Raw genomic sequence first — 27,821 nt, forward strand, 5'->3', positions numbered from 1 at the left:
TTTTGAAAGAATACTGTAATCTGATTACTTTATTTAGATTACTGTAATCTGACTACTTTTGAAAGATTTCTGCTATCTGATTACTTTAATAAATGACTGTAGTCCGATTACTTTAACCCAATTACTGTAATCTGATGACTTTAACGATTACTGTAATCTTATTACTTAATGCTTGAAGATGTTTCATATTTTCAACGTTATTTTTAACACTGGGATTTCTGTTGTGTTAAAATGTCAGCTGAATTTTTCATTACTGACCGAGTTAAGAAGTGTCAGCTAAGATTTATCTTCGAGATGCAGTCGTGAAAAGAGCCACATCTGGCTGGCCATAGCTTGCGAACCCCTGGATTAGGATATGGAAACATCTGAGTACGTGAGACACACGGACAGAGTATGTGGCCACAAATTAGAAGTGCAGTAAGACATTTTGAGACATTTCTAAGTAATCACTGATATGTTTTCAGTAACTCTGCTGGGTCTCCTGGACACTGCGTTGGCCGAGAATCGAACCCGGGTCAACTGCTTGGAAGACAGCTATGCTCACCACTATACCACCAACGCTGTGGAACACCACATCTGGCCCATCTGGAGTGAGACCGACAGCTAAGTGCTTCGGGGTCAGCTGCGGTCACATCGTCCGGCACATACTTCATAACCTGATTACAGTAATCCGAATACTGTAGACTGATTATTGAATGGTTAAGAATGGGGCGTGCCAGTCATGTGTCTGCACACCCCTCAGAAAGTAGTTAGTTGCACCCCCGGTACAGCCCATGAAACATCTCAGACATAAATCTGTAGAAGATGTGTTTCCTACCCGAGGCTCTGAGATGATGGTGAAGTTTGCAGTTACACTGAACTGGGTAGATGGACAGTAAGAAAGAGTCTCTGCAGCAGAGAGTTTAGGTCATGGGCAGATTGGCTCCTTGATTATTTCCTGAGACCTGCAGCTGATTCTGTGGCGCAATGGCAGTGGTTCAATGACACTTCTTTGTATGGAAACACACTTCTGCGTGTGAGAAGTTTTGGCTAAGCAGGAAGATGTTGCATGGGTGGCTGCGCTAAATATTCTTTCACCAGATGTTCATCAGCAGACAGATGTTAACCTACGCAACATCAGCCACTATCAAAAGTGTTTCACAGACTTATTACAGTAATAAGGTGAGAGTAATCAGATTTCTGTTACCTCATTACTGTAATCTGATTACTCTCACTTTGATACTCTAATCTTATTACTTTAATTAAGTTACTGTAATCTGATTACTTTAATTAAGTTACTGTAATCTGACTACTTAAGAAAGATTACTGTAATCTGATTACTTTTGAAAGATTACTGTAATCTGATTACTTTTGAAAGATTACTGTAATCTGATTACTTTTTTTAGATTACTGTAATCTGATTACTTTTGAAAGATTACTGTAATCTGATTACTTTTGAAAGATTACTGTAATCTGATTACTTTTTTAGATTACTGTAATCTGATTACTTTTGAAAGATTACTGTAATCTGATTACTTTTTAAAGATTACTGTAATCTGATTACTTTTTAAAGATTACTGTAATCTTATTACTTAATGCAGGAAGATGTTTCATATTTTCAACGTTATTTTTAACACTGGGATTTCGGTTGTGTTAAAATGTCAGCGGAATTTTTCATTACTGACCGAGTTAAGAAGTGTCAGCTAAGATTTATCTGCTAGATGCAGTCGTAAAAAGAGCCACATCTGGCTGGCCATAGCTTGCGAACCCCTGGATTAGGATATGGAAACATCTGAGTACGTGAGACACATGGACAGAGTATGTGGCCACAAATTAGAAATGCAGTAAGACTTGTTGAGCCATTTCCGAATACTGTAGACTGATTATTGAATGGTTAAGAATGGGGCGTGCCAGTCATGCGTCTGCACACCCCTCAGAAAGTAGTTAGTTGCACCCCCGGTACAGCCCATGAAACATCTCAGACATAAATCTGTAGAAGATGTGTTTCCTACCCGAGGCTCTGAGATGATGCTGAAGTTTGCAGTTACACTGAACTGGGTAGATGGACAGTAAGAAAGAGTCTCTGCAGCAGAGAGTTTAGGTCATGGGCAGATTGGCTCCTTGATTATTTCCTGAGACCTGCAGCTGATTCTGTGGCGCAATGGCAGTGGTTCAATGACACTTCTTTGTATGGAAACACACTTCTGCGTGTGAGAAGTTTTGGCTAAGCAGGAAGATGTTGCATGGGTGGCTGCGCTAAATATTCTTTCACCAGATGTTCATCAGCAGACAGATGTTAACCTACGCAACATCAGCCACTATCAAAAGTGTTTCACAGACTTATTACAGTAATAAGGTGGGAGTAATCAGATTTCTGATACCTCATTACTGTAATCTGATTACTTTAATTAAGTTACTGTAATCTGATTACTTTATTTAGATTACTGTAATCTGATTACTTTTAAAAAGATTACTGTAATCTGATTACTTTTTAAAAGATTACTGTAATCTGATTACTTTAATTAAGTTACTGTAATCTGATTACTTTTAAAAGATTACTGTAATCTGATTACTTTATTTAGATTACTGTAATCTGATTACTTTATTTAGATTACTGTAATCTGATTACTTTTGAAAGATTACTGTAATCTGATTACTTTATTTAGATTACTGTAATCTGATTACTTTTGAAAGATTACTGTAATCTGATTACTTTTTAAGATTACTGTAATCTGATTACTTTTTAAAGATTACTGTAATCTTATTACTTAATGCAGGAAGATGTTTCATATTTTCAACGTTATTTTTAACACTGGGATTTCGGTTGTGTTAAAATGTCAGCGGAATTTTTCATTACTGACCGAGTTAAGAAGTGTCAGCTAAGATTTATCTGCGAGATGCAGTCGTGAAAAGAGCCACATCTGGCTGGCCATAGCTTGCGAACCCCTGGATTAGGATATGGAAACATCTGAGTACGTGAGACACATGGACAGAGTATGTGGCCACAAATTAGAAGGGCAGTAAGACTTGTTGAGCCATTTCTAATTAATCACTGATATGTTTTCAGTAATTCTGCTGGGTCTCCTGGACACTGCGTTGGCCGGGAAACGAACCCGGGTCAACTGCTTGGAAGGCAGCTATGCTCACCACTATACCACCAACGCTGTGGAACACTACATCTGGCCCATCCGGAGTGAGACCGACAGCTAAGTGCTTCGGGGTCAGCTGCGGTCACATCGTCCGGCACATACTTCATAACCTGATTACAGTAATCCGAATACTGTAGACTGATTATTGAATGGGTAAGAATGGGGCGTGCCAGTCATGCGTCTGCACACCCCTCAGAAAGTAGTTAGTTGCACCCCCGGTACAGCCCATGAAACATCTCAGACATAAATCTGTAGAAGATGTGTTTCCTACCCGAGGCTCTGAGATGATGGTGAAGTTTGCAGTTACACTGAACTGGGTAGATGGACAGTAAGAAAGATCCTATTAAAGTAACCAGATTACAGTAATGAGGTAACAGAAATCTGATTACTCCCACCTTATTACTGTAATAAGTCTGTGAAACACTTTTGATAGATGAGGAGACCAGAGAGTTACTGAAAACATATCAATAATATTAACATACATATTTTCAAACCAAACTGAAACATTTTCTAAATTTGAGATTAACTCCTCTGCAATAATATCTAAGTCTATCTAAATATAAGTGTATCATAAACATAAGCCGGAAATGGAGAATTTAACATATTAAGTAATGCTTCATTACTTCTGATTGACTAAAACTTATGTAAACTGACATCATATTCATCAGAGATTTATCTCATATCTTATCAGCAGCAAAGTCTGTAAAGTGCTTTACTTTGGTTAAAGCTAGTATTAGTATAAAAAAAAGAAACAAGGTTTAAAGCTAGACATATGTACAAGTTTGTGTATTAAGATTTAACAGCTCTCTTAAAGAGTTAAAGTTCAGAAGATCTCAGATAAACAAACAGAGCATTTAAAATCTTTACTCCTTTCACAGGAAAAACAAAGATGAGCAAAAGATGTTTTAAAACCTGAGATTTTTATCATTTCCATATCAAACCTGCCATTCTTAGGCAAAGTTCTAGAAAAACCAACCGCTTTCTGACTTTTTCCTGCAATATCTGTTTAATGAAAACCCCCAAAAATGTCTCGGGTTCAGAGACATGCTTACGAAGTCACGCAGTACAACAAGTGAGTTGAATAAAGTTTGACTTTTTGTTTCATTTAATGCGCCTTATAACCCGAAAAATACGGTCATTAATAGTTTCACCTTATTATACGATCACGCTGAATCTTCCTGAGATGATCTAACCACATTCCTGCTGTCTTTTTGCACTGATTCCTGTTTAATGTGAGCAGTTTTTCCTTTAATCAGCAGCTGTGTATAAATGAAAGAATAAAGCAGGGGATTGTGCTCAGTCCTGTAACTATTACACCCCCCCATTAAAGGAATGAGTTTTAAGCAAAAAGAGGAAATAAAGAGATATTTCTGCAGGACACCAACTTAAAATGTGCATTTTCCAGCTGTGATGTCCTGTTAATTTCGTGTTAGTTTGAGGTGAATGTTGGTTGTTGGGGGGTAAAGGAGGAGTGAGCTCTTTGTGGGAGGCTGTGGGGGCTCTTAGAAGAGCCTTTGTTCGGTGTGGGATGAAGGAGCCGTTTACTTCTTGGCCTTCTTGGCTGCGGGCTTCTTGGCGGCAGGTTTCTTGGCTGCGGGCTTCTTGGCCGGAGCCGCTTTGGGCTTCTTAGCGGCGGGCTTCTTGGGGCTCTTCTTGGCTGCTGCGGGCTTTTTGGCGGCGGCGGCTTTCTTGGCCGGAGCCTTCTTGGGGGACTTCTTGGCTGCTGCGGGTTTCTTGGCGGCGGGCTTCTTGGCCGCGGTGGTCTTCTTGGCGGCGGCGGGCTTCTTGGCTTTAACGGGAGCCTTCTTCTTCGCCACCACCGCCTTCTTGGCTGGTTTGGCGGCTTTGGGCTCCTTCTTGGCCAGCTTGAAGGAGCCGGAGGCCCCCGTGCCCTTGGTCTGGCTCAGGGTTCCTATGGTGACCAGCTTGGTGACGGCGGTGTTGATCCGTTTGTTGGACTTGGTGACGTCGACGCCGTTCCCGGCCAGCGCCTTCTTGAGCGCCGCCAGAGACATGCCCTTGCGCTCCTTGGACTCGGCCACGGCGGCCACGATGAGCTTGGGGAGGCTGGGTCCGTCCTTGGTGGCCCGGGGAGCGGGCTTCTTCTTCGGGGCTTTGGCCGGGGCTTTAGCCGGCGCGGCTGCTGGAGCTTCCTCTGCCATGTTTGTGTGTCGCTGTTCGTCTGAACGTCTCGAGCTCAAAGCAGGAGGCGGGACTTATAACGCGCATGAGAACCGTGGAGAGGCAACGCGCTCCGCCGCTCTGCCGCCGCCTCTAATGGGGACACACTTGTGTTTTCTCCGCAGCCTTTTCCACACTAAATCCCCCCAAAGCCAACGTTTTCCAACACAAGTGTGGCCGCAGCAGGAAGGAAACCCTCGGCCCTCCACACTGAGCTCATGTTCGGCTTCCAGGACTTTTTCTCTCGGTTCCAGGAGGCTTCAAACCGCTCCGATACTCGGTCACTTGGAGCGGCTCGCAGCGAGTTTTCTCCACATTTCGGCTCCTAGAATATCTCAAACCTCTTTGTATGGAACATAAGAGCTTTGTTCCCGTCAGCAGAGACATCTGTGGACAGAGCTGAGATGAAACGGTGGATCTGCTGTGGTTTGTTGGCTTGTAACGGAGGAAGTTTTAGCTGGAAGTAAACACACGGACGCTGCCGCTGCTCGGGCGGATATTCCTGTCACAGATGATCCTCAGGAACAGACTTCCTGTCTCCTCTAAACACAGATTAATCAACAACTGCAGCTTAAACACAGCAGTTAGTCACCATCAGGCTGAAGATGGCAAATAAAAGCTTCTTTCTTTGTGATAAAGAGACAAAGTGATTTGACTCCATCCAGGTTAATAATGATCATTTTACAGGTGAAGTTTTAAAACCTTTAACTGGATCTAAATTAACACAAAACAGCTGAGAGAAGCCTGACATTTTCAGTCTTTTTTAGTTGAAAAGACCTTTTTGTCTAAACTCAATAAGTCTGAGATAAAAAGTGAGATATTTGGATTAAAACCAGTTTTATTCAAATCAATGCATAAAAATCCTCCATCATGCTGATCTCTGATCGGTTTTATAACATTTGAACCAACATGGAGTTCATGATGCTGCACATGTTCAGGATTTTCCTTTAATAACCGCCTGAGTCTGTGTTAAAAACACATTTTGTGTGGAATGTGGATCTGAGCACATTCTGTGTTGATCTGGTTGTTTCAGTGGCTCTGATCTGAATAAAGAATCAAACCCTGGATGGAAATAAATGTCCTGATATCGTCTGAGCGAATCCAAAGTGTCCCACAGGGAAGGTGTGCTGTGATCACAGAAATGAGGCTTTAAAGCAGGACATCTCAGAGCCTCCCTCTGACTCTCCTCGCTGGGGCTCCATCTCCGTCCAACTGGACACAATCTGCTGCCGTAGAAGGATTTCTGCCAACATTCAGCAGCCCTGACCTCTGCAACAGACCCAAACATCTACAGCAGGCTGCAGAACAGAGCTGCTGCTCAGCTTTGGGATATAACCAGCAGGTTCTGCTCCTCACCAGCTGGTCTGGGACCTGCTGGGTTTCTGCAACATGGAGCTCCTTCAGCTTTGGTCTGATCGCCTGTTTTTACAGAGCAGGAAACATCATGAATCTTTTGACTGGAGCTCTAATTCCACATCAAACCAAGCTAAATAACGTATTTCCGTCAGGTTCGGACCATAAAAACGATCATTCAGACTGGGGCTGGATGGCAGGACTGCTACCTTTCATGTGACCTGGGTTCAAATCCTGCATGAAAGGAACAGGAAAGACCCCCTTACCCTGCTCACTTTGAATAAAAGCATCTGATGCATAAACACGAGATCACACGGTTGATTTAAAGTGTGCACGGTTACAGCCGTGCTTCCACCTGCTGATAAGAGGCCGGCGAGCTTTAATGAGCAAAGAGGCTCCAAACTGCAGGGAACAAGCGCTGTTTGGGAATAAATGAGATTAAAGACAAAGTTAACGAGTCAAAGTGAAACGGGGCACCAGTTAAAACCCGCTAAAACTGAGCTGCCGATGAGCTAAATGAACAAATTCATCTCATAAACGCACCAAACAACTTAATACCGAGTTAATCCCAACCCAGCAGCAGGCAAAGTTCCCCTTTGGGAAGTGAAATGAACAATAGTAACGCAGCTGTTTAATGTGCAGCAGCTGATTTATTCCAATATTCACAGCAAAGCTTCAGCTTTGTGCTGCAGCAGCTTTGGACGCCTTCTCTGCACAGGCATCAGTACGAATACATTTGGGCTAAAGGTCAAGGTTCACTCAGATATTGTGGCTAAATGAGGCTTCTGCCTCCTGTTCAGGGCTCTCTGAGAGCTGTTTGTGGCGTTGAATCTGAAGCAGAGTCCACATGATGCTGAGAGTTCGCAGCAGGAAGCTGCTGCTGTCTCCTTATTGTTGCTCCATAAAGAGTATTTTAAGGCAGCTGCTGGAAGGAAGGCGCTCCACAGGGTCATCAACACCACCCAGAAGATCATCAGCTGCCTTCTGTCCTCTCTGGAAGATCCGCACGATTCCCACTGAAAGAGCCTAAAACACTGAAAGGTCCGTGTGATGCTGAGCTGTCAGTTTGAAACGCTGAGCTCAGACCGACGCTTCAGGACACCGAAGGACTGAATCTAACTGGCTTCACTTGGATCAGTTTGAGTTCCTCAAAGTGAAATTAGTTGCTGCTGAACAGCAGCTTTGACTGTTTAATGCAGAAAACGTCACAAAGATTTCATCAGTTGATGATTTTGGGTGTAATTGAAGCTCCTGCTTAGATTAAGTGAACATTTAGAAATAATTGTGTTAAAACTACACACTGAAACAATCACTAATTTACCTGAATGTGACACATCTCAGACTTTATGACACAGAAGTCATAAAATCAGCAGAAAAGGATGGAAAGCTGCTATAAAACCATCATTTTCTCTGTGGAGTAACTTCTGTTCATGCTGAGGAACAAAGTCCTTCATTTAAATGTGTTTTTAACTTAAATTTCTACCGTTTTAATGTGAAAAAGCCTTGGAGTCTGTTGCAGTTCTGATGAATGACCACAAGATGGCAGCAAACACCGACTTTGGATAAAATTAATCAAGAAATGAATCAAATTTGCTGCTAAAACGAGACTTTATGTGGTTTCAGTCAGAAATCTAGTTGTTATTTGAGTAAATATGAAGGAAACTAACGGAGGAAGAAGCTCTCAGGGGGGGTTGTGGGGCCCTTAAAAGAGCCGTTGTGTTGCTATAACCCGGTGGGGGGGCAGTCTAAGCCCTCTCCCCGCGGATGCGGCGGGCCAGCTGGATGTCTTTGGGCATGATGGTGACCCTCTTGGCGTGGATGGCGCACAGGTTGGTGTCCTCGAACAGGCCGACCAGGTAGGCCTCGCTGGCCTCCTGCAGAGCCATGACGGCGGAGCTCTGGAAGCGCAGGTCGGTCTTGAAGTCCTGAGCGATCTCTCGGACCAGCCGCTGGAAGGGCAGCTTGCGGATCAGCAGCTCGGTGGACTTCTGGTAGCGGCGGATCTCCCTCAGAGCCACGGTACCGGGCCTGTAGCGGTGAGGCTTCTTCACGCCGCCGGTGGCCGGGGCGCTCTTGCGGGCAGCCTTGGTGGCCAGCTGCTTCCTGGGAGCTTTGCCTCCGGTGGATTTACGGGCGGTCTGCTTGGTTCTTGCCATCGTTTCTGTGTCAACACGCACAAGAAAGACTGAGAGAGAGCGAACAGTGTGAGGGTGAGAGGAGAGCCGCTGCTCTTAAACTGTGGCCCCGGCGGGGAACCGGTGACGCTGCTGCGGACCTCCGGCTCCTGATTGGAGAGCGGCTCCTCCTGGAGCTCAGCCCCGCCTCGAGGAGCCAGCTCCCGCCTGAAAGCGCGCTGCTTATTGGCGCAAAGCGCGGCCCGCCCTCTGCGGCTCTGCTGGAGGCCTCTTCCCTGGTTGGTGGGCAGGAAGCGGCCCGCCCTCTGCGGCTCTGCTGGAGGCCTCTTCCCGGGTTGGTGGGCAGGAAGCGGCCCGCCCTCTGCGGCTCTGCTGGAGGCCTCTTCCCGGGTTGGTGGGCAGGAAGCGGCCCGCCCTCTGCGGCTCTGCTGGAGGCCTCTTCCCGGGTTTGTGGGCAGGAAGCGGCCCGCCCTCTGCGGCTCTGCTGGAGGCCTCTTCCCGGGTTGGTGGGCAGGAAGCGGCCCGCCCTCTGCGGCTCTGCTGGAGGCCTCTTCCCGGGTTGGTGGGCAGGAAGCGGCCCGCCTCCCCGGAGATAAAAGGGAGGCTTTGCGCAGCTGCGGTCACACTTTGTCCGAGTGACTGAGCAGAAAAGCCCGCAGAGAAAACATGTCTGGACGCGGAAAAACCGGCGGCAAAGCCAGAGCCAAGGCAAAGACCCGCTCCTCCCGTGCTGGGCTGCAGTTCCCGGTCGGCCGCGTTCACAGGCTGCTGCGCAAAGGCAACTATGCGGTGCGTGTGGGGGCCGGAGCCCCCGTGTACCTGGCGGCTGTGCTGGAGTACCTGACCGCTGAGATCCTGGAGCTGGCTGGAAACGCTGCCCGGGACAACAAGAAGACCAGGATCATCCCCCGCCACCTGCAGCTGGCTGTCCGCAACGACGAGGAGCTCAACAAGCTGCTGGGGGGAGTCACCATCGCTCAGGGCGGCGTGCTGCCCAACATCCAGGCGGTGCTGCTGCCCAAGAAGACCGAGAAGCCGGCCAAGGCCAAGTAAAGCCCGCTGGCTGCTGCTGGAGGAAACCAGCCCCACAACGGCTCTTTTCAGAGCCACACACTCCTGATGAAGAGCAACCATCCTCCCACACATCTGTCTCCGAGTTTAACTTTATTTAATCAAACTATTCCAACATTTCCTCTGAGCTATTCTGACATGTGCTCACATTCATGTTGATGCTGCTCCAACAAACTACATAAAACCTCAAAATTAAGTTCAATCTGGTGTTAAATTATAATAAAACACCATATCACTGGTTAAATAAACTTAGAAGCTGGTATCAGCAGTTAAAGGTCTCATAAAGGAGGCCTAACTGGATATAAAGTGCATCATAATGAGCTGTGAGTTCGTTCACTGCCTGAGTAAAAGTCCTTCAGTCCGAATCTGACTGAGTTCCAACAACTTTTACAGGATGTGAACAGAAACAACCTGAGTCTATATTATAATAATATATATATAATATTTTAGAAGCATCTAAACAGACTAGTGTGATGGGTAATCAATTGATCTGATTAGTGGAGACATAAGCAGTGGAAACACAGCTGGCTGATGCTGGATGTTACAAACCTCAGTTTTATGGTGGAAACATGTTTAATATTATTAATGTTGATCATTAAAATATAACTTTAAAGCTTCATCAGGAAATATTCATCAATTAAAATAAAGAAACTAAACTTTGTTGAATTAAGAAAAATACATTTTAATTAAAAAGATAAAACTATAAGTTTATTTAGACCTGATGTTTGGGTTTTACTGCATATTTCAATGTTCTCAGATGTATTTTGTGCTAAAACCCTTAAAATCTTTATTTTCTGTAGTTATTAACAAACCTGCTGTTCTGACACTTTAAACACAGATTAAGACACTTTGTCATGTGTTGCATTTTAATAAATATGTTATAAACGTTACTCATCCTGAGTCGTAACGCTAACTTTAGCCAAAAATGTCCCTGTTACCATTCTGCTCTTTAACAGCTGGGACTGGTAACAACTTAAGGAGACAAATAAGTATTTCCAGCATTTATTGGTGTTTTTCTTAGAGAAATAAAGAGAAAAGGAGGTGGAGAGAGAAAGAGAGAAATAAATTATGAGAAAAGACGAGGAAACAGAGGAAAAGTGTGAGATGGTTTCAGTTAATTCCTCCTTTAAGCCCACAAAGTCCCCCCAAAGCCAGGAAATGACCCCCAACCAGGGAACTCAAGGTGGCACTTTATTAACAAATGAACAGCTTTAAAGGGGAACTCCGGTATTTTTAGACCTTATTTCTGGCATGAAATACGTTCATCTACTCACAGAGAACAGTTTGGTGAAAGTCGGCGTCCTTCTGAAGATATTTAGATAACTGGAGATCCATATAACGGAGTGAACGGGGCTTAGAGGATGCGGCCTCTAAATAAGGCATTATCTGTCTTTATTTCACCAATACTTTAAGAAGAATGAATGAATTAACGTGTGCTATAGCTCTGTTAGCTCATAGCTGCTGTTAGCTCATAGCTCTGTTAGCTCATAGCTCTGTTAGCTCATAGCTGCTGTTAGCTCATAGCTCTGTTAGCTCATAGCTCTGTTAGCTCATAGCTCTGTTAGCTCATAGCTGCTGTTAGCTCATAGCTCTGTTAGCTCATAGCTGCTGTTAGCTCATAGCTGCTGTGTTGTTGTTATTGCCGGCTATCGGGGGGCTTATAGACGGATTTCTACACACTCATCTCCTGGTATAAACGTATTTCATGCCAGAAATAAGGTTTAAAAATGCCGGAGTTCCCCTTTAATGTGACTAATCACATTTATATTGTTGTATTCTGAACAATTATCCTCTGGAGACCTCCCACAGAGATATTCTTCACCCAGTGGTCTCTGGGAGACAGTTCATGATGGAGATGAGTCCCTGTGAAGAAAAGTGTGATCACAGCCCATCTTTAATGGGGCCTGAGGGGAACCTCACAGACAAATTAATGTTTTTAATGTCTTTTAAAGTCTCCTGTAAGTATTCAGTCCACAGCAGGGTCGACTTCACACACTGGAGCTGAACAGCCACCAGGGACTTTCTGCTGCATCTAAGCATCAAAGCAGATATCTGGGCCCACCTCGGCCCTGTTAGATATGGTGATACCCAGTAATCAATCACCTCCAGGTATCCAGCGATGACCCAGTCAGAAGAACTGAGACAATCTGATGTAAACTATGACGACGAACCTTAGCCAGGAAATATCCTGGATGTTGAAGAAGATAAAGGTGAAATGTTATGCAGGAGAAGTTCTACTGACCCAGTCCAAGAGAGGAAGGTAGCTGGAACTGGGACAGATGAGTGGAAAGAAACAGGCTCTGATATAAAACTGGAAGGTGTTCCTGTTGGATCAAATAAATTAACCATTTATAGGAATAAACATCATCTGAGGACCAGCATTCAGTAACGTGGTGCTGATGGTGCCACCCAGAGACCAACCTGGGGGGGCTTTTATAGCCTGGCTGCACTGGGCCCAGATGCTCCACCCCCACCTCCACCCACCGTTACTGCTGCGTCTTATTAAGATGCATTTTATCAATGTTTGGCTTGTATTTGTGGTTACTAACAGGGAATGAACTGAAAAACACTTTAAAATTAGGCAGATTTATTAGTAAAGTTATCTTTATTGCAGAAGAAATGTTTCACAGTTAAATTAAAACTTTTATCTTTTAAAATACATTTTGGGACTCATTGCTCAGGTTTAATGCTGAAAAATCACTAAAAATATAAATAAACACAGGTCCAGTAATAAACCAAACTCAAGTTAAGATTATATTTAAGTTTAAAACATCAGTGAATTGTAGAAATAAGTTTAAAATGCAGCTAAAGTTCTTTTTGGCCGATTCACTTTAAATATTGAAAGGCTTTTCATCGTTCAGGCTTTATAATCCCTCAGATAATGATCTGGTTTGGGGTAATGAAGGTAGAGATGGTGCCAGATGTGGAGGCAGGACAAGATGGACCAGCAGAAAAACTCACCTTAACAGTCCTAAATCACTAAAAATGCCTGCAAAAACAAGGCCAACTCACCTAAAATGGCCGCCTGGTTTCAAAAGGCTCACATGGACCACACCAGCTAAACAAATCTCATCTGGTTTTAAATGCAGTGGAGACACTGAGGTGCAGAAGATTAAGCATTTTATTCAATTAAATTTAAAAGAGATAATTCCCGTTTCATCAGGTGACTTTAAGACAATCTAAAGACCTTTAACATAAAGATAAGTTGAAATAATGTTTGTGTAATGATGTGTAATCAGAGCAGGACGCTGAGCTCTCAGGGCCGGGTGGTGGCTCTTAGAAGAGCCGTTGGGTTGTTGCTTTAGCAGCTGGGAGCTGTTTACTTGGAGCTGGTGTACTTGGTGACGGCCTTGGTGCCCTCGGACACGGCGTGCTTGGCCAGCTCACCGGGCAGCAGGAGGCGCACGGCGGTCTGGATCTCCCTGGAGGTGATGGTGGAGCGCTTGTTGTAGTGAGCCAGGCGGGAAGCCTCGGCGGCGATGCGCTCAAAGATGTCGTTGACGAAGGAGTTCATGATGCTCATGGCCTTGGAGGAGATGCCGGTGTCGGGGTGGACCTGCTTCAGCACCTTGTAGACGTAGATGGCGTAGCTCTCCTTCCTGGTCTTTCTCCTCTTCTTGCCGCCCTTGCCGGCGGTCTTGGTCACGGCTTTCTTGGAGCCCTTCTTGGGGGCAGACTTGGCGGGTTCAGGCATCTTTCTTCTCCGGTTGTTTCCAACAAAGAATGATCTGCTGCCGGCAGAGAGACTCTTCTTATCCAGACTGTATGGAAATCCCACTGCGCTGTCCCCCGGCTGTGATTGGCTGAGCCAGAGCTGAGGGGAGGGGCGCGTTTCCATGGTAACTGCCTTTGTTCCGCTGCGGTCTGGAAACAGTTTGAGTTCAGAGGGAAGAAAGCGAGAAGCAGAGGAAGAGAAAGAGGAGAAATCCCTCAGCCGTATTAAATTAGCTCTTCACAATATATTTGACTTCAAACATGTAAATATAGAATATAACGTTTTATTTTTCAACTACTTTACTTTACTTACTTTGAAACTTGGATCTTGCAGCAGATAGAAAAGACTTGAGTACCTAATTCAGTGCTCTGGGCGAGATTATCATCAATGTTTAAAGCGAATAAAGGACTAAATAAACTAAATTGGACCTTCTTTTTTGTTCATACATTTAAAATAAATTTAAATAAAAAAACAAGACATTTGTTCCCAGCTGAGCCTCCTAAACGCTCATTTTCTGTGTTTTAGCTTATAAATGGTGTTTCTCCGGTTGGTTTCTGCAGCTTTGATTTGTTTTGAACCAACACACTTTGACAACAACATGGCTGAAGTTGCTGAGCTGAGATTTGATCCCACGTTGTCACATGAGGTTTCACCACCGGATCACCTTCAGTCTCACTCTGAGGGACAAAGATCAGCCTGAAGGAGGAATCTAGTGAAAATTCACCTTCATCCATGTGGAGAAAGAGGAGTTTGGACGGATGAAGCATGAAGACATGATGTTGTTTTTCCTCTTCAAGAATAAATGTCTGTATTGTGCCACATGGATCGATGTTTTACAGTTTGTGAAAGAGTTTTATTCTCTAATATGTTAGAAATAACATACTAGTGCACATAATACAGCAAGCAGCTTGACCCTGACGTGATTTGAACACGCAACCTTCTGATCTGGAGTCAGACGCGCTACCGTTGCGCCACAGAGTCACATCCTCAACTGCAAAGTGCAAGGCTTGAATGATTCGTCCTCAGCCTTCTGCAGAGCTTGAAAACCTGCCCCATTCATTTAAATCAGGTGTGCTGGAGCAGGAAACGTGGAAAACATGCAGGGCGGGGGGCTTTGAGGACCAGGACTGAGAAACCCTGCTCTAGAGATTGGATTGATGCCAACTCTCCAGCCCTCTGGCTCAGTTCTCCACAGGTTCTGTGGATGCAGTTGATATCTACCGGACTGTATTTTCCTGATCCCTGTTATCTTTTGGTCTCTTTTGTGCACATCTGGGTCATTATAATAAGGATGTGGCATCAACACTTGTTGAACTGGCTTTACTGCTCTTTATTTTCTTTTTTAAGATGTAAAATATCTGACTCTAGAACAGCACTAAAAGTTATTGCAGAGCATAAATTTACACCTATTTTTCATTTTATCACCGAGTTCTTGGTGCATGTTTCTACTCTTGAACTGACTCTACAGCCATGAAACACAACAATGGAGCATGAATCACAAGACAAATCAATACCTGCAGAGATCACAGATTTTTATTCTTATTTTAAAGCAAATAGCAGCTATATTAACAGTCATTAACAGTCATTATGTTGCATTCGATATTTGACAGTTTTCATTGGCTGAATCTAAATTAGACCCATGACAGAGGTTAACTCTCAGTAGAATTACTGGGAGAATGAGAGTTTATATAAATGTGATAAGGTACTCTGGGTAAGCCTGGATGTCATTGAACACAACAAACATGGTTGGAGCACTTTTGTCCGTGACACTGTCATACAGATCTGCTGCATTCACAGATTTGGAAGGCGGGGCGATCATGCCAGCACTTCCCCGGGTGTAGTCTCCAACAAGAACCCGGGCCTGGTACATGCGCTTGTGTCCGCTGGCGTCAGGCTGGGCGTAACTTCTTGCTGAGTAGGCCGGGTCCACAGCAAAGTAAGAGCCTTTACCGTACATGGCGCCTGCAGAAAGAGTCAGTTACATGAGCGCCATCAGATCGGATTAATGGCTAAATTACAATAAGACTTGAGTTATACAATAAGAGTTATTCAGCTCATGTAGACGCCTTAATCTGACAGGAAACGGATCGGGTTAAGACCCGAGATAACTCTATTCCAAAGTAGACGACAGTGGATCGGATCGAGCGTTCTGCTCCAGATTTTTTCCCGCGATCGTCACCCTGAAGTGGAAGGAGACGATATTCCTGTCGTCAGAAAGAAAGAAACAAGCGATGGAGAATGCGCCGTTGTGCATCGTCTGTTCCATAACCAGCTCATCACAGATGGAGAGGGACGCAGCTTCATCTCGCTCTGCGTTCGCCATCTTTCTGAATGCCTGAGTTTGTTGCTGTTGGTGGTGAAGACGCCAACAGGAAGTGGCTCTATTAGCGATAGCTGAAATGGGGACAGCGCCACCTATCGTACCGGGGTGTGACATGCTTTGTGCCAGTGATTCCATTCATTCACCGCCATATATCCAAGGATAATTACCCTCAGATAAGGAGCAGAACCCAACTGTAGCTGTAATCCAGTTAATCTCATCATGTGGACCCACTGAATGAGTCATGAACATCTGTTGTGCTTCAGTTTATCAAATTAATATTTAAAACTCAGCTGTTTTAGATAAATTGATGCTTTCTGTGAGAGACTCTGACTTCATCCGAGTCAAACTTGACTTTCTTTGTCTTGATAAGAAAGTTATTTAGAAGTTTTTCGAGCTAATTAATTACATGAAATTAGTCTTTTTTTAATCTAATTTTAAGGTTTAATACGTTAAGCGGAACAGTCCGACATTGACGTCATTCAGTTTTCAACACAATCATCTTAAACGCAGAACATTTGGCCTCAAATTTAACTCGAATTTCTGCCTCTAAGCTTTTCACAGCAACCAGACGCGTTTCCAAACTGAAAAATATCCACCGATCAATATTTTTCAGAGGAGTTTTGGTTAATCTGAAGGCTGAACGCTTTAAGAGCCAGTAGCTGTGTTTCTAACTGCCGTAAATCTTTAAGAAGCTTTAGAAATTAGTTTATTAGTTGAAATTATTGTTTAATTATGTACTTCTACCATCTTTGCCATATATCCAAGGATAATTACCCTCAGATAAGGACCCAACTGTAGCTGTAACTCAGTTAATCTCAGCATGAGACCCTCTGAGTGAGGCTGAGATAATTACAGTTTTCTAAATACATAAAGTTTAACAGCGGTCTGACAACAGTCGGACGACAGGTACAGTTGGGCATCATCTGCATAACAGTGACACAAAAAGTCAAAGAAGAAGAAATTCTCTAAAGTGAGGGGGGGCAGTATTAGGGGCATCCCTGTAGACAGCAGCGAGATCTGGAAAACACACCCAATGATGGAGGATTCGTCTAATCAAGCCTGAACGCATCTCTGGCTGCAAGGAACAAACATTTCTTTGCAGAAAAAGGTGCTTTTTAACTGTAATATTTCACAAATATTTCCCCCAATTCGATTGTTGCACACAAGGCTGCAACAGAACAAACTGAGCTAAGATAAATGGATCTGAGGCTTTGTTACCGTGTTGTCCTGCGTAGCTGCGGTTGAAGCCTTTATTGTTGATGAGATCAATAGAGGTGGAACTGGTGCCGTGAAACAGCAGCTTCTCATTGTTCTGGTGTTGGTTCTTCTTCTCCATTTGTTTCTTCAAGAGCTGGTAGCTCTGCCACAGCGTGGCGTTTTGGACCCGTTCGATCTGCCAACACAGTTGAAACACAACACATTACTCATCGGCTCTGACCCGATTCTTTTCTCCCATTTATTTAGTGTCTAAGTGAGGAAAACTTGCTTGGCTCAGTGACATTTATCTACGACTTCTCCCATCACTGGGTCATGGCAGCATAACTTAATACTTTACAAATGTCATTTTCTTCAATCAGAGGCTGAAGATATTTGAATCTTTTGGGATTAATAATTTGGTTTGTTCAAACAAGAGTATTATTATTTAACAAATGCATTAAAGTTCCCAACTGCTGCACCACACCAACACTAACCCACCACAAAGTTTCTAATGTTTTTACTTGCTCAAATACGACATTTTCCTCTGCAGAAAGTCTTACTTCCTCACACACTGCACACCATGCTGAGATATAGCTCAGCCTTTTCTCCCTGTTTCCCTTCCTTAAGAACGGCTTCTTGACAGCCACCCTTCCATGGAGCCCATTTCTGATGAGGCTTGGGCCAACAGTAGATGGATCAGCTGAAGGTCCAGATGCATCTCTCAGGTCCTGTCAGGTCACAGCTGGATTTTTTCCTCTTTCTTAAGGACATCACTTTCAGATCCTGTTCACCTGCTGTAGATAGTTTTTTAGGCCTGACACTTCTTCTTTTGTCCTCCACTTGTCCAGTTTCCTCAAATGTTTTAAGGACACACTGCACACCATGCTGAGATATGCCAAGTTTTCAGCTAATAGCTCTTTGGGAATCACCTTGTTGCTGCAGAAATCCTATTTTCTGTCTGTCAAACTGTGTTTTCTTTGCTGTTTTTCATAGATGCAGCTAAAGAAATGGGAACAAATTATGTGTCTTTGTGACAAAGTGCCTAAAGATCCAGTTTAAAATGGCTTCTTTGCTAAGTTGTCTGTTCTGTGTCGACACAACACTGGTTCATTCCTTGAGTTAGGAGCCTTTTTTCTGCCTGAATGCTTCATAGCTCAGAGTTAAGTGGCTGAACAAAGAAAAAACACATTCCTCTGAAAATGCTCAGGAACAAGGACTGAAGATGAGGGGAAAAAGCAGAAAATGTCCAAAGAAAAACTGTGAAAGAGCTTCAGAAAGCTGCAGAACTGTTGATCAGGACACTTTAAAGGTTACAGAAAGCTGCAGAACTGTTGATCAGGACACTTTAAAGGTTTCAGAAAGCTGCAGAACTATTGATCAGGACACTTTAAAGGTTTCAGAAAGCTGCAGAACTGTTGATCAGGACACTTTAAAGGTTTCAGAAAGCTGCAGAACTGTTGATCAGGACACTTTAAAGGTTTCAGAAAGCTGCAGAACTGTTGATCAGGACACTTTAAAGGTTTCAGAAAGCTGCAGAACTGTTGATCAGGACACTTTAAAGGTTTCAGAAAGCTGCAGAACTGTTGATCAGGACACTTTAAAGGTTACAGAAAGCTGCAGAACTGTTGATCAGGACACTTTAAAGGTTACAGAAAGCTGCAGAACTGTTGATCAGGACACTTTAAAGGTTACAGAAAGCTGCAGAACTGTTGATCAGGACACTTTAAAGGTTTCAGAAAGCTGCAGAACTGTTGATCAGGACACTTTAAAGGTTACAGAAAGCTGCAGAACTGTTGATCAGGACACTTTAAAGGTTTCAGAAAGCTGCAGAACTGTTGATCAGGACACTTTAAAGGTTTCAGAAAGCTGCAGAACTATTGATCAGGACACTTTAAAGGTTTCAGAAAGCTGCAGAACTGTTGATCAGGACACTTTAAAGGTTACAGGACAGTTGTAAAATAAGGGCTGCATCAGGACTTTTGGACAATACTGTTTTAAATGTATATTTATATGAACATACACTGATGATGTTTCGGATAACTCCGGAGTTCGTAAGCCCCGCCTCCACGTCGCTGTATTCCTTTGATCCAGCAGTCAGAGGAAACAGCTTCACGATGTCGCCCTTCATGTCGTTCCAGTGTGAAGGCAGAGAACTGCCAGATGCTTAAAACAAGAGCATTTAGTTCAATTAGAAGTGGTAAATTACACAGATAGTTTTACTGTGGCAGCTTTAGATGTGTAGCGATGGTGTTTTGCCGGCTGTGATAACAGAGACGTAGCTACAGAAACTCTGAGGAAGACACAAACAAGCCAGTGTCGTGGGCCTTGGAACATCTGGAGGAATTCTTTTAAATGCTGAGATTATTCTTTCATATCTTAAAAAAGAAGTCTCACGCTCACCTTTCAAGTCTTTTCTAAGCAGCTCCACTTTTTGTTTCCCATGTTTTGAAGCTGCTGTTTTGGACACTGGGTCGGCGGTGTACGTCTCATTGTTGATTTGGATCTCCACAGATCGTTTTCTCTCCAAGGCTTCCTCCAGTTGGAGGTTGATATAAAGGTCAAAGGGCACCATTGTCCCACTGCGGTGCTGGAACTGCCACTCCACCAGTCCACTCACCAGGATGGCTTTGCTGTTGAAATTCTCCTTCCTCTCCACTTTCCGGATGATGTCACTGCAGATAGAAGAAAAACATGTTCACATTTAGCACTGAGCATCCATCATTACGTGCTTGTGAATGCTATAAACGTGCACGCTGTTTGCGGACCTGACTGTAGCCTTAGCGGTGAAGACGTCCCTGGTCAGACCCTCCAGGTGGATCTTGGGCTTCTGCTCCTCTGCCCCTCTATCCAGACGGATGCTGACCGTCAGTTTCCTCTGCAGAGCCGTCAGCTCTTCAATGTCAGCCTGAGACAGCTGATTAATGTACGGGTCAGCGATGATTTCCTCTGCCTGCTCACGCACAATCAGCTCGTTGATCTTCCTCTTCACCGAAGTCACAGCCTGCAGGGAAAAGTAGAATGGGAGGCAGAGCCTTCAGTTATCAGGCCCCTAAAAGCAGAATGGGAGGCAGAGCCTTCAGTTATCAGGCCCCTAAAAGCAGAATGGGAGGCAGAGCCTTCAGTTATCAGGCCCCTAAAAGCAGAATGGGAGGCAGAGCCTTCAGTTATCAGGCCCCTAAAAGCAGAATGGGAGGCAGAGCCTTCAGTTATCAGGCCCCTAAAAGCAGAACGGGAGGCAGAGCCTTCAGTTATCAGGCCCCTAAAAGCAGAACGGGAGGCAGAGCCTTCAGTTATCAGGCCCCTAAAAGCAGAACGGGAGGCAGAGCCTTCAGTTATCAGGCCCCTAAAAGCAGAATGGGAGGCAGAGCCTTCAGTTATCAGGCCCCTAAAAGCAGAATGGGAGGCAGAGCCTTCAGTTATCAGGCCCCTAAAAGCAGAATGGGAGGCAGAGCCTTCAGTTATCAGGCCCCTAAAAGCAGAATGGGAGGCAGAGCCTTCAGTTATCAGGCCCCTAAAAGCAGAATGGGAGGCAGAGCCTTCAGTTATCAGGCCCCTCTCTGTGGAACCAGCTGCCAGTAAATGTCCAGGAAGCAGACACCCTTTCCACTTTTAAGATCAGGCTGAAACTTTCCTTTTTGATAAAGCTTATAGTTAGGGATGGCTCAGGTGAGCCTGAAACATCCCATAGTTAAGCTGCTATAGGCTTAGACTGCTGGGGGACCTCATCTGTCACACCTTTCCTCACTTTGCTCTTTTTCCTCCTGTTTAATTTCTCAAATGATTTTATGTCCATGTGACATTATTGTGGTCATTAACTTGTGTTTCCCTGTTCCAGCAGGTATCCTTTGAATGGTGTTATGGTGTTTTTCCCCCCTCTTTTCCCTCTTTTCTGTCTTCTCAAACCCCAGCTGGTCCAGGCGGATGGCCACCCTTCCTGGTTCTGGTTCTGCCAGAGGTTTCTTCCTGGTTCTGGTTCTGCCAGAGGTTTCTTCCTGGTTCTGCCAGAGGTTTCTTCCTGGTTCTGGTTCTGCCAGAGGTTTCTTCCTGAGTCTGGTTCTGCCAGAGGTTTCTTCCTGGTTCTGGTTCTGCCAGAGGTTTCTTCCTGGTTCTGCCAGAGGTTTCTTCCTGGTTCTGGTTCTGCCAGAGGTTTCTTCCTGTTAAAGGGAGTCGTTCCTTTCCACAGTCCCTCAGGCTCAGGACGGGAGATTGGACTGAAGACAAGTTTCGGTCCAATCTGTTGGTTTCCTTAGCTCGGATATTATTTTTGAATTGTCTCCATATGAATTAATTGGATTATGATGACAATGATTTGAATTCCAATTGGCTTGAATTGGACTTTATTACTTAAGTGCCTTGAGATGACAATTGTTGTAATCTGGCGCTATATAAATAAAATTTAATTGAATTGAAAAAGAAATGACATTGGACTTTGATGCCTTTTACAAATACACAGAAAGAAAAAAAACATCTAGTTTGTATTTTTAGACTGATTTATATACCTAAAATATTGCTTTTTCACATAAAAATCAGGAAGCTTGCTCAGTCCTTCCTGTCAGTCACAGACTAAAAGTCATCTCAGTGAAAACCTCTGGAAGCTGTTTTTTATATTTACAACTCAAAGCAAACACAGCTGAAAGAGAAATAATTTCATACGGACGTTTTGGTTGTCAGCACACAGCTGAAACACCGCAGGCTCAAACTCCTGCCTCTCCAGGGTGGAGGCATCAGTCCTGGGCAGATCCGCTCCGAGTCCCAAAAGTGAGGTAAACGTGTCTGAAACAGGATAAAACATATAAATCTAACATAAACACAGCTGGCCAAACGCCAGCAGAAAAAAACACTAAAAAACTCTAAATTACCTTTGATCTTGCCGAAGATGCTCCTCTCTTCCAAGTCCTCCCCCTGCCGCTTCTTCATGCTGTTGTGGAACTCATTAATCATGGCCGCCTGAAAAATCAGGATCTTCACACTGCAAACAAACTTTGGGTTCTTCTTCCTCACAAAGTCAACCACCGCCTCCACCATGGAGTCCGCCACCGCTGCAGGTTTGAGTCCTCCCTGACCTAGAAGGCGAACGAGTGCCAGCGGTGATGATCAGCATGGAGATAATGATGATGATCAATAAGAAGACAGAAGCTTATTCAGAGTAAGGTCTGTTAGCGTTTCCTACTTGTTGCAAAATCCCAGACAGTGATCATGATGTTAAAAGCAAAAACATCAATACAGAGGTGATAATATTATCAAGATAATACTGTGATTTGATTTAAATTCATGAAGTTAGGAAAATATTAAATGGTGAATAAGGGTTGTCTTCTATCTACTTAACTTTACAGCTGCGTCCAATAAAGACAAGAAAATGAATCTGTTCAAAATGGCAAATCTTTCCCACCATTATAAGGCCAGTTTAGATGTTCTGGGCCATAACAGTAAAAAATAACTGCTGTGTAACTCTTTGGGGGCTTGTCCGGGATAATCGCTCATAGTTCGATCCATAAGAATCAAGAATATGCTCCGTAAATTTGAAGGGAAATCACCTGTAATTACTTGACAGACGTCATTGACTTTCATCGCATCTCTTTCCAATCTTATTTACTTTTTTCACAGAAAAATAAACACGTCATTATGTCCAGGCACCCAGTCTGTAAATGCTGTGACCGAACAGTGAAAAAAAGAACCTCCCATCGGAGGCTTTTGTTAGCCTTAAAGTGGATAACAGTGATGCGTTTGTTTGTACAGACCTGTTCCCAAAGCTGGGAAGGCGACAGAGGTGAGCTTGTTTTCCTCACAACTCTTCAGCACTGTGTAAACGATGTCTTTAATCTTTGCAGGTTCGTTCTGGCCGAAGATGTGGATGATGTTTCGGCAGGGCAGCTGTCCAGCTGAGGTCATGATCAGTTTACAAGGCAGGTGACCTGGAGAATTCACTACATAAAAGAAACGCATCCTTAACACAGTCTGGAAGGACAATCTTTTTGGAAAATACATTTTAAGAGACAGATGCAGTCAAAATGAAGAACAACAATTTTATTAAAAAATTCTTTGATCTTTTAAAAGCCAATAAAAAAGCAACTTTCTGAATTTGAGATGTATTCAACTGAAGCCAAAGTATTTTATCTGGATAAATTATTTTACTTCTAATATGTTGGAAATTTACTTTACAGACAAGCTGTTAAAATCTGGGGAAAGTTAAAATGTTGCTATTACTGTTCCACTGAGCCTTTAAAGAGGAAGTTGAATAGGCAGCATTGGACCGGCTGTAATGTGCAGTAGCTGCTAAACCGCCCAGAGCCCCAAAGGTCAGTCGATATAATTTATAATTCCCCTTTCGGAAAAAGTTGGGGAATTTTCTAAGATCCAGTGTAACGTTGGACAGTAATTGGTTAATAGGATTGAAACCTTCTTTAACAGACAGTAAAAAGAGATCCAGCCAATTTCTATGTTCGTTTAATCCAATTCAGGGGCGCAGGGGGTGGAGCCTATCCCAGCTATCATCGGGTGAGAGGCGGGGTACATCCTGGACGGTCGGTTCAAAGATAGGACTTTCTTTTTCTTAAATTGGCCAATTTATTGGTCATTAGAAAATATAAACTAATCTAGAATTTGCTGCAGAAATGAACTCAAAGTAGTTACAGAGTCATGTTAATCACTGCGTTCCATCAGCCTGTTTTTAACTGTAATCTATCATGTCAGAATAACATAATAATAATATATTTAACTGTGGAAACAATAAATAACGTCTTGTTTTATGTGATGAAAACTCAAAATACTGCATGTTTAAAAAAAAATCTGTTAAATAAACAGTGATGATGCTGGAAAAAGAGCAAATATTCATTGCATAAATAAAGTTTGGGATACACACCGATCTGTGAGCACTCAAGCAGCACCGCTGGTCCAGCGCCGTCTAAGATCGCCTTGGACACTCCTAAGAAATAAGAGAAAAAAGAACCACAATCAATCGTCCAAATCTTACCGATACTCTTACCGCTGTGTTTTACCAACGCTGACACTCTTTCTATTCTTACTGAGGATATTCTGAATAATCCAACAGACTAAATCACTCACTGAATAAGCTCTCTTCAACCCAACTACTTAACTGGACCGCTGTCCTTAGTGTAAATGCAGCAGAATCCAGTTATTAACGTATTTCTGACGCTGTGAGAGACATTTTGCTGCTTCTAAAGTCTCTGTAGGAGATGGTCACACATGTAAGTACGGTACAAATGTTGTCTTAAAAGGCCGAATAGCATGTTTTTGCATGTTTTCTGGCTTATCTAAAAAATGCTGTGTTATCACTTTAAACTTTGCCAAAAACTAAAGAAAAAGGAGGTTTATGAATGTTTTAGAATTTTTATGCAAAAGGAACTAATTTCACGAGAGTGAAACATCCAGCACAACCCTTTTAATGGGGTCTGTTTTGCACGGCAGGGAATGAGTGATCCACCACGACTTCTCAGAGCACGACACTCTGAAAAAAAGTGTTTTTCTGTTTGTGAGGACAAGCTGACGCTTCCCAAATAGCAGTGATCCTGTACCAGTGGATGCAATTTGTTTCTTTCCTGGCCAGCAACACACCTACCAAAATGTTTGGATTTGTTTTCCATAGTTTTATGAACAAGGCCCAGTATGACGCAGACTTTGCAGGGACACTGAAGCTAAAAGTCGAGGTTGTTCCAACACAAGAAGGGCACAAGTCTGACCCTCAGTTAAGTTAGTATGGAAAACTGTTTGGAACGCTTTAAACGGACCAGAGTTTGTTTCCTCAGATCGTCTGACTCGTTTGGCCTGATGTGAAAGCTCAACCAAACTCTGGTGTGGACCAAACAAATTAACTCTGGTCGGCCTGAAAACAAGGGTCTCAGTTCGCTTTCAAGTGAACCGTGTTGCGTTTCGCTCACAGTGGGAAAGGCAAACGGACTATTTAACGAACCAAAGAGGCAGTAGGACTGCCTCGCCTGCTGCTTGTACTGTGCAGCTTTCAGTCAAAAAGCAGTTAGGTTTGAAGTAAAAACAGAAACTCAGAGACTGCAAACATTTGGTGCTTTGTTTTGTTGTGAGCAACAGGAAACAGGAAGAGCTGGGTTTTCTTCTTCTTCGTGCTTTTTTCCTTCCTGGTCAGTGCTCCTTTCAGACAATAACGCCCCCAAACGAGCAGCTGCTGTGACGGCACGAAGTCGTTCAGTGCAGTGAGATGAATGAACCTTCCTGAGATGCAACAGTCACCTGCTTGAAGGTTGAAGTTTTGATTGGAGGAGTTGACGATGACATCACAGGCCTCCTTAGTGATGTCGCCCGACGACACCTCGAGGGTGAGCTGGCCCATCTGCATACGATACACACCGAGGGTGGGGGATGATACCTGGCTGAAGGATGCTGAGGCTGACACACAGAAACACACAGAAACAGAAAATTTATCTTCTTTTTTGAAGGTAAATCTAGAATGAAATCAAACATCAACCGGTTTAACTGACGAACAGAAAGCAGGAGTCATCTGTCAGTTTTGGCTCCGACTGATAACCATTTGAGCTCTCCGTGGACACATTTGAACATATCAGGTAAACATCCATCAACATGACGTCTCTGTCTTTAAAATCATTGATTAAACTATTACTGACATCATCTGGCTGTCTTAAGTCGAAGGTTGGACTGACTGTTCTGTCTCCAGCCAACGATTTAAGAAACAACAATGAAGTTTATCTGCAAAGTTGCCGTTTTCTTCTTCGTCTCATTCGTTGTTGATTATAATCACCGTTTTGTCTGTAAAACAGTATGGGGAGCTGACCAATCAGAGCAGCCTGTGCCTCTCAGGAGGCGGGGCCTGTAAAAATGGGCGCGTTGTGAACTTAAGGTGGCTAAAAACAGGACAGTTTCAGAAAAGTGATGTTCGGTTTCATGTCATTTAGGCATTCTAGTGGAGCCCAAAATGAATGCATGAGTCTTTGAATAAGAATAAAAAGCTATTAAGCAAATGTAATCATTGTAAATTTGCCTCAAATGCTTTTTTCCTAAATCAGCTCCAACAAGAAGCTGATGTTCAAAGTTATCTTTAAATCTTCCAACAGTTGTGAACCTGTAAAAGCGGGTTTCTTACCGGAGGAGAGCTGCGACTGCGGCTGCTGAGCTGCAGGCTTGGTGGAATTCGGCGCTTCATGTTGGACGTTCCCCGAACTCCTCTGACCTTTGAACTCTCTGCTGAAACACTGACAGACAAGTTTGATATTAACGCAGGTGGCTGCAGTTTTATCTGTGATTTTCTGTCCCTGAACACGTTAAACTATGAATGTTTTAAACGCCTCTCTGTAGCATGACGGACACATGAGAGCAAAAACCTGAAGTAAACAGATGACTTTTCATTTAACAGATTAATAACTGATGTACAAACATTAACTGACAGAATCCTTAAAGTTCATGAGGAGCTTTGATTCTAACTCACAACAGCAGGGGACATTCGGACCATATTTAGGTGACGGAGCTCAGTCCAAGCTGTCCAGAATGAAACATCTCTGCAGAACCATGAAGCAGGTTCAACACATCCAGCTAATCCTCTGGTTATCGGGCCAGAATAATCCCAACAATGGAGCTCTCACTAAGTGATTCATCAACTCTGCAAGTCAAAGCCGCTTCTCTGACTGTGGCTGCTGAACAGGCTGAGTTGACCAATCACAGTGGGACATTTCTACAGCCGATGCAGGCAAAGCATCTGATTTATGGCTGAATATGCTGTAGGTTTGAAAGTTTTATTCTGTTAGATTCAACAGTGGCTGGTTTAAAGCTCTTTGAACCAGAGCAGCTGAGGTTTCCAGCTTAACTAACCCCAGTAAGAGGTGAACCCACTTTGAGACACAGAAAAGTTAGCAGAAAAAGAGACACGTTTGCTATAAAAAGCTAATTTCTTACACCAAAACGGGACTTTTAAATAACTGAATTCAGATGATTAAGCTGAACTCAGCTGTGTCTGTAGCCGTCCTGACACTAAACTCACGTCCACGGTTTGGCTGTCGCTGGGGTGCACGATGATGACCACCTCCCTCAGATGGCGAGGAGCTCTCCTGCGACTGAACAAGTGGATTTCCTTCAGCAGGACTCTGCACACCAGGTCTCTGGGAAAGCCCAGGTTTCCGGTACCGATGGCCGGGAAGGACAGAGACGCCATCATACGCTTCTCAGCCTCCTCCAGGCAGTATGTGATGATGGATGTTAACTCCTGACACATCAACACATGACACAGTTCTGTATTACTGAACATCTGAGGTTCCTGTCCTCCAGCTCTGATGGAGTTCTGAATCACTGCATTTCATTATCCTTTATTTAGTAATTAAGCTTTAAACACTTCAGCAGTAATACATCAGTGATAAAGATCAACACAGTAGCTTAATTTACTAAAGATATATTTCTAGATTAGTTATTCTTTATAATGTTTCACTGGAGGAAAATCATTTATATGAAGATGTTTTTAATTGAAAATGAATTTATCACTAATTTATCGCTATTTTTGTGGTTGTTCTCTGAACTTTTCTGATGTTAGAAAACAACTGAAGCCTAAAGACAGAAAAAATGAAGCGATACAAACTATGAATGATCCAGGTTAATGCTCAGAGCATAAAGCCAACATTTTGTGGCTTTTTATGATGCATAAAGCCAACATTTTGTGGCTTTTTGTGACGCATAAAGCCAACATTTTGTGGCTTTTTATGATGCATAAAGCCAACATTTTGTGGCTT

The 27,821-nt window shown here is 43.5% G+C and overlaps 5 protein-coding genes and 3 non-coding genes across 8 annotated transcripts in view; 1 reads left to right on the forward strand and 7 right to left on the reverse strand.

Moving 5' to 3' along the window:
• Positions 1-489: 489 nt before the first annotated feature.
• Positions 490-561, reverse strand: trnag-ucc (transfer RNA glycine (anticodon UCC)). The gene has a single exon. It is a non-coding gene; the product is annotated as a tRNA-Gly (tRNA).
• A 2,510-nt stretch (positions 562-3,071) lies between these two features.
• On the reverse strand, positions 3,072-3,143 carry trnag-ucc (transfer RNA glycine (anticodon UCC)). Its single transcript has one exon. It is a non-coding gene; the product is annotated as a tRNA-Gly (tRNA).
• Positions 3,144-4,598: 1,455 nt separating this feature from the next.
• LOC140309348 (histone H1-like) lies at positions 4,599-5,462 on the reverse strand. The gene has a single exon (XM_072387176.1). The coding sequence runs from the start codon at positions 5,288-5,290 to the stop codon at positions 4,670-4,672; it is 621 nt and encodes a 206-aa protein (XP_072243277.1). The 5' UTR covers positions 5,291-5,462; the 3' UTR covers positions 4,599-4,669.
• Positions 5,463-8,373: 2,911 nt separating this feature from the next.
• On the reverse strand, positions 8,374-8,850 carry LOC140309055 (histone H3). The gene has a single exon (XM_072386889.1). The coding sequence runs from the start codon at positions 8,816-8,818 to the stop codon at positions 8,408-8,410; it is 411 nt and encodes a 136-aa protein (XP_072242990.1). The 5' UTR covers positions 8,819-8,850; the 3' UTR covers positions 8,374-8,407.
• Positions 8,851-9,439: 589 nt separating this feature from the next.
• Positions 9,440-9,924, forward strand: LOC140309056 (histone H2A-like). Its single transcript, XM_072386890.1, has one exon. The coding sequence runs from the start codon at positions 9,464-9,466 to the stop codon at positions 9,848-9,850; it is 387 nt and encodes a 128-aa protein (XP_072242991.1). The 5' UTR covers positions 9,440-9,463; the 3' UTR covers positions 9,851-9,924.
• Positions 9,925-13,100: 3,176 nt separating this feature from the next.
• On the reverse strand, positions 13,101-13,578 carry LOC140309058 (histone H2B 1/2). The gene has a single exon (XM_072386891.1). It carries the CDS (start codon positions 13,560-13,562, stop codon positions 13,188-13,190), a length of 375 nt encoding a protein of 124 aa, XP_072242992.1. The 5' UTR covers positions 13,563-13,578; the 3' UTR covers positions 13,101-13,187.
• Positions 13,579-14,492: 914 nt separating this feature from the next.
• Positions 14,493-14,564, reverse strand: trnaw-cca (transfer RNA tryptophan (anticodon CCA)). The gene has a single exon. It is a non-coding gene; the product is annotated as a tRNA-Trp (tRNA).
• Positions 14,565-15,153: 589 nt separating this feature from the next.
• LOC140309351 (protein mono-ADP-ribosyltransferase PARP14-like) overlaps positions 15,154-27,821 on the reverse strand; it is a 28,974-nt gene continuing 16,306 nt past the window's right edge. The window contains exons 12-23 of the mRNA XM_072387179.1: positions 27,083-27,304; positions 26,192-26,300; positions 25,324-25,479; positions 23,963-24,025; positions 22,842-23,027; positions 21,963-22,166; positions 21,761-21,876; positions 19,869-20,104; positions 19,504-19,775; positions 19,124-19,266; positions 17,125-17,299; positions 15,154-15,545 (exon numbers count right to left, since the gene is read on the reverse strand). Of these exons, the coding sequence (XP_072243280.1) occupies positions 15,268-15,545; positions 17,125-17,299; positions 19,124-19,266; positions 19,504-19,775; positions 19,869-20,104; positions 21,761-21,876; positions 21,963-22,166; positions 22,842-23,027; positions 23,963-24,025; positions 25,324-25,479; positions 26,192-26,300; positions 27,083-27,304 (2,160 nt within the window). The 3' untranslated portion in view covers positions 15,154-15,267. The remainder of the gene's footprint in view (positions 15,546-17,124; positions 17,300-19,123; positions 19,267-19,503; positions 19,776-19,868; positions 20,105-21,760; positions 21,877-21,962; positions 22,167-22,841; positions 23,028-23,962; positions 24,026-25,323; positions 25,480-26,191; positions 26,301-27,082; positions 27,305-27,821) is intronic.

The sequence above is a fragment of the Leuresthes tenuis genome, unplaced genomic scaffold (genome assembly GCF_036924035.1).
Source record: "Leuresthes tenuis unplaced genomic scaffold, fLeuTen1.0.hap1 SCAF_6, whole genome shotgun sequence".
NCBI classification, from domain to species: Eukaryota; Metazoa; Chordata; class Actinopteri; order Atheriniformes; family Atherinopsidae; genus Leuresthes; species Leuresthes tenuis.